This window comes from Pristiophorus japonicus, chromosome 4 (genome assembly GCF_044704955.1).
Source record: "Pristiophorus japonicus isolate sPriJap1 chromosome 4, sPriJap1.hap1, whole genome shotgun sequence".
NCBI lineage: Eukaryota > Metazoa > Chordata > Chondrichthyes > Pristiophoridae > Pristiophorus > Pristiophorus japonicus.
The window spans coordinates 31,228,813-31,242,228 of NC_091980.1; the positions used below are offsets into that span (position 1 = coordinate 31,228,813).

Below are 13,416 nucleotides of genomic sequence, written 5' to 3' on the forward strand. Positions count from 1 at the left end.
GGACAGGATTGTGGTGGGGTGGGACAGGATTGTGGTGGAGTGGGACAGGATTGTGGTGGGGTGGGACAGGATTGTGGTGGGGTGGGACAGGATTGTGGTGGGGTGGGACAGGATTGTGGTTGGGTGGGACAGGATTGTGGTTGGGTGGGACAGGATTGTGGTTGGGTGGGACAGGATTGTGGTTGGGTGGGTCAGGATTGTGGTTGGGTGGGACAGGATTGTGGTTGGGTGGGGTGGGACAGGATTGTGGTGGGGTGGGACAGGATTGTGGTGGGGTGGGACAGGATTGTGGTGGGGTGGGACAGGATTGTGGTTGGGTGGGACAGGATTGTGGTGGGGTGGGACAGGATTGTGGTGGAGTGGGACAGGATTGTGGTGGAGTGGGACAGGATTGTGGTGGGGTGGGACAGGATTGTGGTGGGGTGGGACAGGATTGACAAGGGAGAATCACAACAGCCTATAAAAACAAAGAGAAGACTATAAAAGAGGATAATTGAGGCCCAGTGAAGTAACAAAGTGGGGATTGTAAAGGGCCATCGGTGACAATTCATATAGTAACAAATAGCAGACTGTGGAGACACCAATATCCCACATAGTAACAAACAAGAGTTCCTAAAAGGGAGACCTTGCCAGCCTTTCAGCAACAATAAAGAGACTGAAGGCTGCTCATTTTGTTAGCTACATAAAAGACTTCTAGTTGGGTGGATTTGAATTGTCAGCTTTCGTGTTAAAATTCTCAGATTAATGCTAAAGTTCTCAGATTAATATCAAACCTGTTTCCAAGATTAAATCTGTCAACCTGATAACATTTGCTATGTTTGCACGTGGTGATATTTGGGAATAGTGTTGTTTTCACTGTCCTATAGTCAACATCCAATGCCAAGTGCCCACTTACTGGAATAATATAAAATTGCACTTGAGTAAATTGCCATTAATGGTGTGTCTGCCTATGTGGCCAGGTTATCTGCAGATGACATCACAGAATATAATAAAGACCATGTAAAGCAACTCAAAGCCAGAAATTCACCATCACCACAGTACTATCTGAAAGTTACACCCTACCACTGGCTATCTCTCATCTGGGGGAGGGAGGTCATTTTAACTTAACCCATCAGTGGGAATGGGGCAGGTTCAGGCTGGATACCTGCTTTACCATGCCCAATTTTATATTGCATTAAAGTCAATGGAGCATAAAATTAGGCGGGGGGAGGGGAAGTTGGCGAACCACTCGTACCCGCCCCATTCCCACAGGGCGGGCTAAGTTAAATTCAAGTCACTTGCGATGCTGCTATATGACATTTACAATGGTTGCATTATATAAGACCAGCACGATTGTGCTCAATAAAAGTCAATATTTGCAATATTTATTTTGTCAGCTTAGATTGGATAGGAATTATAGTTGCTGAAAACTGCATGAAAAACATTGCATAAAGAACAAGTGTTTTGGTGATGAAGGTGTTTAGGGCCAAAATTCACCCCCGCCGGAAAGGGTCACACTTACCGTTTTTGGTGTGTTTTTACATTGTAATAGATGGTGTGGCCCATCATGCAAAATTCAACTCTTTTTTTTTTCGAGCGGGGCAGAAGTCCGTCATAATGGGGGCAGAAGTGGGGATGGGAACGGAGATACCGTCATAATGGGGGTGGAAGTGGAGGACGATGGAGTCTCCGCTGCTGTTAGTCATCAACGCCGGGCTGGGGGTGACGTCATCGCGTTGGCGCATCACAACGTCTCCCCACTTCCGTTAAATGAGAGAGCCACAGCGAGCTCTGCAGCTTTTTAAGTTAGGTCCACTGGGCCACCAGGGAGGGTTTCCGCCAGGCCAGTGGCCTGGCACCCAAGACTTGGCAGTCGGTCGACAAAAAAAAATAAGATGGCGGCGGCTGCACTGCCATTTCAAACACTGTGCATCAACAGAAAAACCTGTCGGGGACACCAAGCGGCGGCTGGAAGATTTTTAAAGCTGAATTTAGCTTGCTGGATGGTACATCGGTGGTGCACTCTTTGATGATGCACTTAGGAAGCTTCGGCAGCAGTGGGGCAGAAATGGGGGGGGGGGGGAGCGGGGTGGATATGGTCACCGCGGAGAAACCACCGGGGAGAATTTTGCAAGTGACGGCCATTCAACTAAAAATCGGCGGCTAGTCTACATTGCCGCGTGGCCACCGCTTTCCGGCGGTAACAGGCCTTATTGGGAGGCTAAATTTCGGCCACTCAAATGTTTTGGTGATGATGGTGCTGAGGAGGTTTATTTTACATTCCTATTAAAAACAGATAGTAACATCTCTGTGTTCCATAACCTTTCCCAGGTCTGTGGCACCGACAACAAGACCTACGACAGTGCCTGTGAGCTCTTTTCTACTAAGTGCGCATTGGAGGGAACCAAAAAGGGCCACAAGCTCCACTTGGACTACATTGGACCATGCAAATGTATGTGAAATGAGTTATTTTAGTGAGCATTACATGTGAGAGAGGGCGATAAAATCTTGCAGAAAGTAAAATGGTTTCTTACCAATGCTGTTCATTGATTGTACCGTATTGCTGTATGAACTCTTGTCAGTGTACTCACCCTATTGGATTGTTTATTTCATGTTGTGGTCCCACAGTTCATCAACAGAACTGCCCTAGATTTGATCTTTTTCTGTTCCTACTGGAGGCAGAGTAAAAGCCATGAAAGCCTTTTTCAGAAAGAAACTGGAAGCAGCTGTTAAAGGGGTGCTGCTTAGATGAAGAGCTGTGGTCTCCTGATTATTTACAGTCAGTATGAATAGAACTTTTAAACATAGGCTCCTCTGGTATCTCAATTGAATAATGCATCATCTAGGGTAATACTGAGCCTTACAAACCAGGAAGATCCCAGGTTCAATCTATGGTCTGCACTGAGTTAACTAATTACAACTGGATTAGCGGTAGGGTCACCAAAGCTGGCCCTAGTGTATCTAGACTGGGTGGAAAAAAAATGATTATTGAGTGACCCTTGCTGGAAAACTTGTTGTGTGGACATCGGGTGAGCACAGGATTGGATCAGTTGTGATACTCCCATAAGTGAATATCCTGCCAACACTTGCAGTTTAGACTCACACATAAAGTATGTTCAATTAAGCAAGGTATTGGAGCACCACCTGAGGCACCACATACAGAAGGTAGCAGAGGAGCACCTGAGTCAGTATATACAAGAGGTAGCAGAGGATGTTGCCGATCTATGTTGGGGCTTCAAGTATTCACTGTATTTATTAATGACTTAGACAACGGAATAGACAGCCACATATCCACATTTTCCAATGACACAAAGATAGGCAGCATGTAAGCAGTGTAGATGGACGAATCAAATTACAAAGATATTAATATATTAAATGAATGGGCAAAACTATGGAAAATGGATTTCAATATAGGCAACTTTGGACCTAAAAAGATAGATCAGAGTACTTTCTAAATGGTGAAAAGCTAGAAGCAGTAGAGGTTCAAAAGAAATTTAGGGGTCCATGTAAATAGATCAGTAAAATGTCATGGATAGGTACAGAAAATAATCAAAAAGGCTAATGGAATGCTGCCCTTTATATCTCGAGGACTAGAATGCAAGGGGGTAGAAGTCTTACTGCAACTATACAAAGCCCTGGTTAGACCACATCTGGAGTACTTTGTTGAGTTCTGGGCACCACACCTTAGGAAGAATATATTGGCCTTGGAGGGCGTGCAGTATAGTTACTGGAACGATGCCTGGGCTCCAAGGTTTAAATCACAAGGAGAGATTACACAAACTACCCTGGAATTTAGAAAATTAAAGGGAAATTTGATCATTAAGAGGAACTAATAGGGTAAATAGAGAGAAACTATTTCTGCTGGTTGGGCAATCTAGAACTAGGAGACATAGCCTAAAATGTAGAGACAGGCCTTACAGGAATGAAGTTAGGAAACACTTCTACACGCAAAGGGTGGTTGAAGTTTGGAACTCTCTTCTGCAAACGTCAGTTGAGGCTAGGTCAATTGTTAATTTTAATCTGGGATTGATCGATGGGTGTTTGGAGTTAGGTCACAGATCAGCGATGAATTCATTCAATGGCGGAACAGGCTTGAAGGGGTAAATGGCCTACTCCTGTTCCTATGTTCTGATGAGCACTGCAGGAGTCACCAGTAAAGAGGGGACATTTTAAACATTTTAAATATTTCTCTGTAACTCATATAGAGTACAACCTCAAATAAGTAATTAATTGAAAGGATTAGGTATCAGAAAAAAGAAATGGGAGTAAAGAGAGCAATAGATAACTAAGCAGCCAGGTAAAATGAGTGGGAGAGAGTAGACAGAGGTGAGGATGAAAACAAGAAAGAGAGAGATGTCTGCTTTGGATACTTCTAGAAAACTCAATAAGAGTCGTATACAGTGTATTATGTAACTCACAACAGCAATTTATTCCCTGCGTTCATAGTCTGAGCACATTACAAACAGCGTCTGACTATAGAGGCTAGAATGGGGATTTACTGTTAGATATTACAAAGGCTTTCACATAGTCAGCTTTCCCATCAAGACAGCAGCTGTCATGAGGCCAAGATAATGAATGAGAGGGTAGGGGGTTGCGGGGGAAGGAGAGCATTCATTTCTTTGAACGCTTAGCATTGTAACAGGCCCACACTTGTCAGTGCCAGTCTATCAATCCGTGTCACACTCTGTTCCAACAAGGAAAACCTCAATAGAGTACAGGCAAAGGTTTATAACAGGAGCATACAAAGAGGGACATTGTTAAAAAGCAGCCTTTAATCTGTTTTGCAAAGCCCATTAAATATTTAACCAGAAAAATGCTTTCCCCCAATGGAGGCTGTACCAGATCTCCTGCACCAGAACCAGAAATACAAACTAGCTTATTCCATGATTACTATCACTCAGGGAATGCTTAGGTTCAGCCCAAATATTTGATTTCACGTTACATTATTTATGTCTGTTATATCTATAAACATGCAAAAGATGCTTCAGGGCTGAGAGAGTTCCTTGCAGAAAATTATTTTATAACTGAAGTCATTCCATTGTTTATTTCTGGCTTGATAACTGAGTACATTTTTCATATTTCACAGATTCCCTTTAGTTACTCTATCAAAACCTTTCCTAATTATGAACACCTCTAACAAATCTCCCCTTGACCTTCTCATTCTAAGGAGAACGATCCCAGCTTCATTAATCTCTTCACGTTCCCAAAGTGCCGCATCTCTGGTACCATTCCATTAGCTTATTTGTCTGTACACTGTCTTATTCTCATCCTAGTCTGTGTGTAATATCAGTGTGGAATTGCTTCTAATTTTCCATCTGTACGCTCTTAAAGGTTTGGACAGAATGGAAATTAATTAATCCAGGATAGAATGAAATAAAGTAATTACTTTCTACAGGGTTTTTAATATCTTTAAATGTTCTCCGTGGGATTCCTTTGCAGTCATCCAAGCCTGCCTGGATAGTGAGCTGGCTGAGTTCCCCCTGCGCATGCGTGACTGGCTGAAGAATGTGCTGGTGACCCTTTATGAGCGTGACGATGGGGAAACCAACCTCCTGACTGAGAAGCAGAAGATGAAGGCAAGAAATCATAAATGTTTTTTAATCATTAAAGCTAAAATGGGCAAAAAGTCAGCCTAACTGTTTTAAAAAAAAAAACTATTTCATTTATTTCCTCTTCTTTTGGTCTTTAGTTACTAGTAGGAGGTGTATAAAAATAGCCCAGGATCACTCATCTTCTGATTACCTCTATCCCTTTGAGAAATTATCTGCCTCCTGTTTGCCAAGCCTCTATGATGTTATGCCAGAGACCAGGAATTCACCAGTGACTGCGAGAAGAATCATACGGGCCGAAATTGTCCCTTTCCTTAAGACCTGCTTCCACCGCAAATCAGCGGCCACGCTACGGAGTGGAGTGGCCACCGACATTTGGTGGAACGGCCGCTGCTAGCCCAATTGCTCTCCAGACTTTTTCCGGCGGTGCCCCGATCCCCCCCTTACCGCTCCGCTGCTTCCAACTGGTGTTAAGCACGTCATCACCATGCGCAACGCCAATCTAATCCTCCGACAGTGACAGTCTCCTCGGAAAATCTCCAGCCCGACTGGCGGTGCCAAAACAAGCTTTTCCCCGGTGACCCAGTGAGGCTGTGGTCTTCTGCAGCAGTGGTGAGGCTTTTCTTAAAGGGGAGGGCTCACTGCCACTGCCGCCCTGTTCTTTTGTGTCGGCGGACTGACATGTCGGCCCGACAATTGTGCCCCCGGGTTCAGCCAGGCAGCCTGGCACCCCCTCTTGGGCTGAAGTTTAAAAATCGCGAAGGCACTCCCCATTAAGTGAAGGGCAGAGCTGTGGTGATGCAGCGTCGTGATGATGTCATCGCAGCGGTGACTCCATACCGTCCCCAACTACCGCCCCTCAGGTATAGTCACCGCCCGCATTTACACCAACTTCCGGATCAAAACAAAAAAGAACCAAAGAGCAGAATTTCGCGAAAGAGTCGATCTGAACTGCAGCTGCTGTAAAAACAACCAAAATGGACGGGGGGGCAATTTGTACCCCATAGAATCTTACAGCACATAAGGAGGCCTTTCGGCCCATTATGCCTGTGCAAACTCACATTCAACCTGTGCATTATATATCTACAACATGGTGCATGTCCTTGGTTCTGTATTCACAATGTGACTATGACCAAGTACAGCATTCTGAATGGCAGTGGTTTTCAAATATTTCTATATGAAGTACCTCTGCAAATATTGATGCACTCCTGGGGACCCCCTGAAAATACTGACACTCATAGTGCATGCACACATATATATATATACATACACAAATCTGTTGAAAAATGAACACTTACAGAGAATACAGACATCTGATAATTTCAGCAATTATTGTCATCTCCTTCCAGAATCCCTTGAAACATAGAAACATAGAAAGTAGGTGCAGGAGTAGGCCATTCGGTCCTTTGAGCCTGCACCACCATTCAATATGATCATGGCTGATCATGCAACTTCAGTACCCCATTCCTGCTTTCTGTCCATACCCCTTGATCCCTTTAGCCACATCTAACTCCCTTTTGAACATATCTAATGAACTGGCCTCAACAACTTTCTGTGTTAGAGAATTTCACAGGTTCACAATTCTCTCTCTCTCTATTGGCATCACTGCAGTATGCCTGATGATTGTTGTCCTTCTGTCTAACAGGTGAGGAAGATGTATGAAAATGAAAAGCGTCTGCAGGCTGGGGAACACTCCTTGGACCTTCTGGCTCATGACTTTGAGAAGAACTACAATATGTTCGTCTTCCCTGTTCACTGGCAATTTGGACAACTTGATCAACACCCAGCCGACAAGTAAGCTTCTCTAGTGACACCGGACATGTGTAGAGCAGGGACTTGTGAATTTTCTAATTTCTGGATACCTTACTGTCAATCAGGTCTTGGAAAATATATTTATTTTTGAGGTTTTTCAGTTGTACATACAACAAAAACTATCCAAATATTGAGGATGATTGAAGCACACTAAGATTCCCACCTGTCCTGTTTTGAACCATGCAGTGCAGGTTTAGTTTGAACTTTCCAATAATTTTCTCTCACATTTTTCATTATTTTATTCCTACACCGTATGCTCATTTCTAACTGTATTTCCAAGCATCACCTGCAGATATGAATTAGGGGTGTAAATGAGTGGTGCTGACTTTTTCTAAATTTCTTCTGTATCTTAGAGGATTTCATTGACTGCTCAATGTGGCCCAGATGATTCCATCTGAGATTGATAACCACATAGAATCATACAGCACAGCACAGAAGGAGGCTATGCAGCTCAGCGTGCCTGTGCCGATTCTTTGAAAGAGCTATCCAATTAGTCCCACTCCACTGCTCTTTCCCCATAACCTTTCAGGAGTGAAGTTAGGAAACACTTCTACACACAAAGGGTGGTAGAAGTTTGGAATTCTCTTCCGCAAATGGCAATTGATGCTACGTCAATTGTTAATTTTAAACCTAAGATTGATAGATTTTTGTTAACCAATGGTATTAAGGGATATGAGCTTTGGGCAGGTATATGGAGTTAGGTCACAGATCAGACTGATCTAATTGAATAGTGGAACAGGCTTGAGGGGCAGAATGGCCTACTCTCTGTTCCTATGTTCCTAACTGTATATCTAATCGGGGGAATCTTTGCGGAGAACCTAAAACTGATGTCCAACTTATTCAGTATATTAGGTCACCTTACAGTTAGTTGTGTGCTGCAACAATGTTAAGTTATGTTGTTAATGAATCTAAGCCCTGCCTTTGTTTTGAAACCAGGTACCTTTCTCACTCTGAGCTGGCTCCCCTACGTGCTCCCCTCGTCCCAATGGAGCACTGCACCACTCGCTTCTTCCAGGAATGCGATGCAGACAATGACAAATACATCGCCCTCGAGGAGTGGGCCATGTGCTTCGGTATCAAAGAGGGTGAGCATCACATACTGCAGGAAAGAAAACTGACCCAGTTACTAGTTGAGGTTTAAACTAACTTTCCTAGAGCAGTGATTGGATCTGATGGCTTACATCCTAAGGTCTTAAAAGAAGTGGCTGCAGAGATCGTGGATGCATTGGTTGTAATCTACCAAAATTCCCTGGATTCTGGGGCGGTCCAAGTGGATTGGAAAACTGCAAATGTAATGCCTCTATTTAAAAAAGGAGGCAGACAAGAAGCAGGAAACTATAGACCGGTTAGCCTAACATCTGTCGTTGGGAAAATGCTAGAATCCATTATTGAGGAAGCAGTAGTGGGACATTTGGAAAAGCATAATTCAATCAAGCAGAGTCAGCGTGGTTTTATGAAAGAGAAATTAAGTTTGACAAATTTGAGATCTTTGAGGATGTAATGAGCAGGATGGTTAAGGGGGAACCAGTGGGTGTGGTGTATTTGCATTTCCAGAAGGTATTCGATAAGGTGCCACATAAAAGGTTACTGCACAAGATAAAAGTTCATGGGGTTGGGGGTAATATATTAGCATGGTTAGAGGATTGGCTAACTAACAGAAAACAGAGAGTCAGGATAAATGGGTCATTTTCTGGTTGTCAAACAGTGACTAGTGGGGTGCCGCAGGGATCAGTGCTTGGTCCTCAACTATTTACAATCTCTATTAATGACTTAGATGAAGGGACCGAGTGTAATGTAGCCAAATTTGCTGATGATACAAAGATGGGTGGGAAAACAAATTGTGAGGAGGACACAAAAAATCTGCAAAGGGATATAGACAGGCTAAGTGAGTGGGAAAAAAATTGGCAAATGGAATATAATGTGGGAAAATGTAAGGTTATCCACTTTGGCAGAAAAAATAGAAAAGCAAATTAAAATTTAAATAGAGAAAAATTGCAAAGTGCTATAATATTAAAGGACCTGGGGGTCCTTGTGCATGAAATACAAAAAGTTAGTATGCAGGTACAGCAATTAATCAGGAAGGCAAATGGAATCTTGACCTTTATTGCAAGGGAGATAGAGTATAAAAGCAGAGAATTCCTGCTACAACTGTACAGGGTATCGGTGAGGCCACACCTAGTGTGCTGTGTACAGTTTTGGTCTCTCTTTTTAAGCAAGGATATACTTGCATTGGAGGCTGTTCAGAGAAGGTTCACTGGGTTGATTCCGGAGCTGAGGGAGTTGACTTATGAGATAGGTTGAGTAGGTTGGGCCTATACACATTGGAGTTCAGGAAAATGAGAGGTGATCTTATCGAAACATAAGATAATGAGGGGGCTCGACAAGATGGATGCAGAGAGGATATTTCCACTCATAGGGGAACCTAAAACTAGGGGACATAGTTTCAGAATAAGGAGCCGTCCATTTTAAACTGAGAGGAGGAGCAATTTCTTCTCTCAGAGGGTTGTAAAGATATGGAATTCTCTGCCCCAGAAAGCTGTAGAGGCTGGGTCATTGAATTTAAGGCGGAGATAGATAGATTTTTGAGCGATAAGGGAATAAAGGGTTATGGGGAGCGGGCAGGGAAGTGGAGCTGAGTCCATGATCAGATCAGCCATGATCTTATTGAATGGCAGAGCAGGCTCGAGGGGCCAGGTGGCCTACTCCTGCTCCTATTTCTTATTGAGGGCATTGAGAAACGTGATCAAGGGGAATTCTTCACACTGACAAATAATTCATAAATCGGAGACATCATTTACAAAAATAAATGTCAGGAATAAGTAGAGTTCAGGCAAAACTATTTCACATAAAGCGTAATAAAAGTATGAAATAAGTTGTTCATTGACACAGATAGTATAAATAGATTCAAGAGGGATCTAATGGTTTATTAGGAGAAAGAGGAGATTAAGGGATATCTTGAGGTGAGGACCAAAAATGGATGGGCATTCCCTTTCCCTATTTCTCCTGCATTTGTATTTGTGTAGTACAGAAGATGTGGGGATGATGAACTGAACAACAAACTTCTAAGTATCCAAAAGATTTTCAACTTACCCAGGCAAATACTGGCACTTATCATAGGCACTCTCTCGGATTCGAGGATGACTTGCTTCCACACTAGAAATTAGTTCTCAGGTGACTGAAGAGTCCTATGCGGGACCTACAGTCTCTGTCACAGGTGGGGCAAATGGTGGTTGAAGGAATGGGTGGGTGGGGTACCTCGGTTGCTGCACGCTCCTTCCACTGTCGACGCTTGGCTTCAGCTTGCTCTCGGCAATGAGACTCGAGGTGTTCAGCACCTTCCTGGATGTGTTTCCTCCACTTGGGTGGTCCCAGGTATCGGTGGGGATGTTACATGTTTTCAAGGAGGCTTTGTGGGTGTCCTTGAAGCGTTTCATCTGCCCACCTAGAGCATGTCGGAGCTATGAGTAGAGCGCTTGTTTTGGGAGTCTCGTGTCAGGCATGCAGACGATGTGGCCCATCCAGCGGAGCTGATCGAGCATGGTCAATGCTTCAATGCTGGGGATGTTGGCCTGAGCGAGGACATTGACGTTGGTCCGCCGCTCCTGCCAGTGGATTTGCAGGATCTTGTGGAGGCAGCATTGGTGGTACTTCTCCAGTGTTTTGAGGTGCCTGCTGTACATAGTCCATGTCTCTGAGCCATATGGGAGGGTGGGTATCACCACTGCTCTGTAGACCATGAGCTTGGTCCTGGTCTTCAAACACGCTCTTCCTCAGGCGACTGAAGGCTGCACTGGCACACTGAAGGCGGTGTTGGACCTCGTCGTCAATGTCAAAGCTGGCAATACTAATTGAATGCTTGTTATAAAAAAGTGCCTGATATTGATGGAAGTTAAAATTGTGCAGCTTCTAGAATAGCAGACTGCAGCATTAGTTTTACACCCAGGTGACAAGCTGAAAGTCTGCCCTCATGGATTCATCACTTAAAAATGAGCTGATTTGACCTCTGTTTAAACTAGAGTCAGCTTGATTCAGATGGTAGCATTCTTATCCCTGAGTCAGATGGTGTGGGTTTGTGGCCCATACTGGGATATCCAGGAGTGTAGAGGCCAGGATAACACTCCAGTGCAACATTGAGGGAGGCTGCATTGTTAGAGATGTTGCTCTTGGGATAAGACATCAAAACCAAGGTCCTGTCTACTTATTCTAGTGGTTCAGGTGGAGGTGAGAAAAAAAATCATTATTTAAAGAAAAACAGTGAGTTCTTCCAGTTTCCTGGCCAATAAATTCCTTCCTTGTGCAATAGCAGCAAAAGAATTAAATACCAGATTGACTGGCCATTTATTTCATTATTGCTGAAGCAGAATGGCTGCCTCATTTGCCTGCGGAACAAGTAACTGCAGTCAAAAAATAGATGATTACGTGAAGTTTATGGGGGTCGCTTTCAACTTATCGCTGGCTCATAAAACTGGTTTTGCAGATCAGACTCCTGTTATAGAAATCATCCAATTTTCCTTTGAAGTCAATTCCTATAATAGTCGCTCGACCAGCAATGCTGGTTTGATACTCTGGCGGTAAGCTGAAAATAAGACCCCCCCTCACCACCACCACCACCCCTTCCTCCATATGAGGCCTTTGGACATGATAAGACCCTAAATAGTTGCAAGTATTATTACTGTTACAATAAGCTGCCACTTTTAAATATTAAATTATGTTTTGTAATGCTAGATATTTAGTCTGATGGACTATAAGCTAATTTGTATATATTTTTTCTCTCTTTTTCTTACAGAGGACATTGATGGCAACCTTCTGATATAAACTCTTGTGTTTCTTCGCCTATTGCTGCCCATTGCTACCTTCAGGTGGTGGTGCTGTGTAGAGTCTGACTACGTTAATGGTGCTACTCTCATTTATTATCTATACCACTGTAACACAGTGCATGTGCTTCCAATAACATCTTGTCATAAAAAAAAAAGACGTACACCTTCCTTCAATTGTCGAAACATGATCAAATTTTGTTTGTTGTGTTTTTTTAAGCGTCCTTGTCGGTTTAGAGAGTAACTTTGCATGTGTTAACATAACAGTATTATCTGGATTGTTGCCCATGGAAAAAAAACACCCGCGTATTAAATTAGCCCTTTAATATCCAGAGACCAGGAAATTCATAGCTTCTCTCTTCTTTGTACAGGTAGACAGTGATTGGTGTAGTTTGATGGCTGGGTGTTAGAGAATTAATTTCAGTATGCTGTCAAAAGTTGTTTTGGATTTGCGTTTAAGGCAGGGATGCTGTTGTAATGCGTCTTGCACCTGAAAGGGATTGTAAAGCAAAAAAAAGGACACACCAAATGTTAGTAAGAAAGTGTAAATGAACTTAGAAAATGAGGATGTGATCGTACAATTAGAGAAAGTCTACCTCGAGTGTACCCTTTTGCTATTCGCTAACACGTGAGAAGCACACTTTCAATATTTCTTCTTTCTAATAAAAAAAATTAAAACAAAATCTTTCTTGCATGCAGTTGAGATGTTGGAAGTGTTTTATTTCACTGCAGAGATCCATATTAATTCCAACTTTTGTATCTTATCTTTGGTACATTGTACCTGGTCAGGGAGCTAAAATATTTTCTGTTATGTGCTTCTTAATTGTTCACTGTACAATGCAATAAAACAACACAACAGTACTACAATATATTGCATACCCGTGCTTCTTAACTCCACATTGCACAGTGCAATGCAGTAACAATTTACACTGCAGTATTACTTTCTGTTTTCTAATGATGCACAGTACAATGCAACAGATGCCACTGTAAATTATAATGCGACCTATTCAGAGTGCAGTGCAATATAAACTGTATTCTAAACAGTACCATGCAAGCAGTGCCTGATTTATGCAATCGACAGTAACTATGCATTATAAACTATGATTCAGTACAAAAACAACTGTGCCTTATACAGTGTGCCATATAGTCCTTTTTATTATATCCTGTGCAATGCAGTACAATATAAACTGTGCCTGATACAACCTGTGCATTATACAATACAAATTAAATTTACTATGGAAAATAGTACAAATTGCATCTCA

The 13,416-nt window shown here is 42.9% G+C and overlaps 1 protein-coding gene across 1 annotated transcript in view; it reads left to right on the top strand.

Moving 5' to 3' along the window:
* The window catches only part of sparc (secreted protein, acidic, cysteine-rich (osteonectin)), a 28,736-nt gene extending 15,884 nt beyond the window's left edge, over positions 1–12,852 (top strand). Inside the window, exons 6-10 of the mRNA XM_070878080.1 lie at positions 2,311–2,431; positions 5,419–5,555; positions 7,174–7,322; positions 8,277–8,425; positions 12,127–12,852. Coding sequence (XP_070734181.1) covers positions 2,311–2,431; positions 5,419–5,555; positions 7,174–7,322; positions 8,277–8,425; positions 12,127–12,155 — 585 coding nt within the window. The 3' untranslated portion in view covers positions 12,156–12,852. The remainder of the gene's footprint in view (positions 1–2,310; positions 2,432–5,418; positions 5,556–7,173; positions 7,323–8,276; positions 8,426–12,126) is intronic.
* The last annotated feature ends 564 nt before the right edge of the window (positions 12,853–13,416 follow it).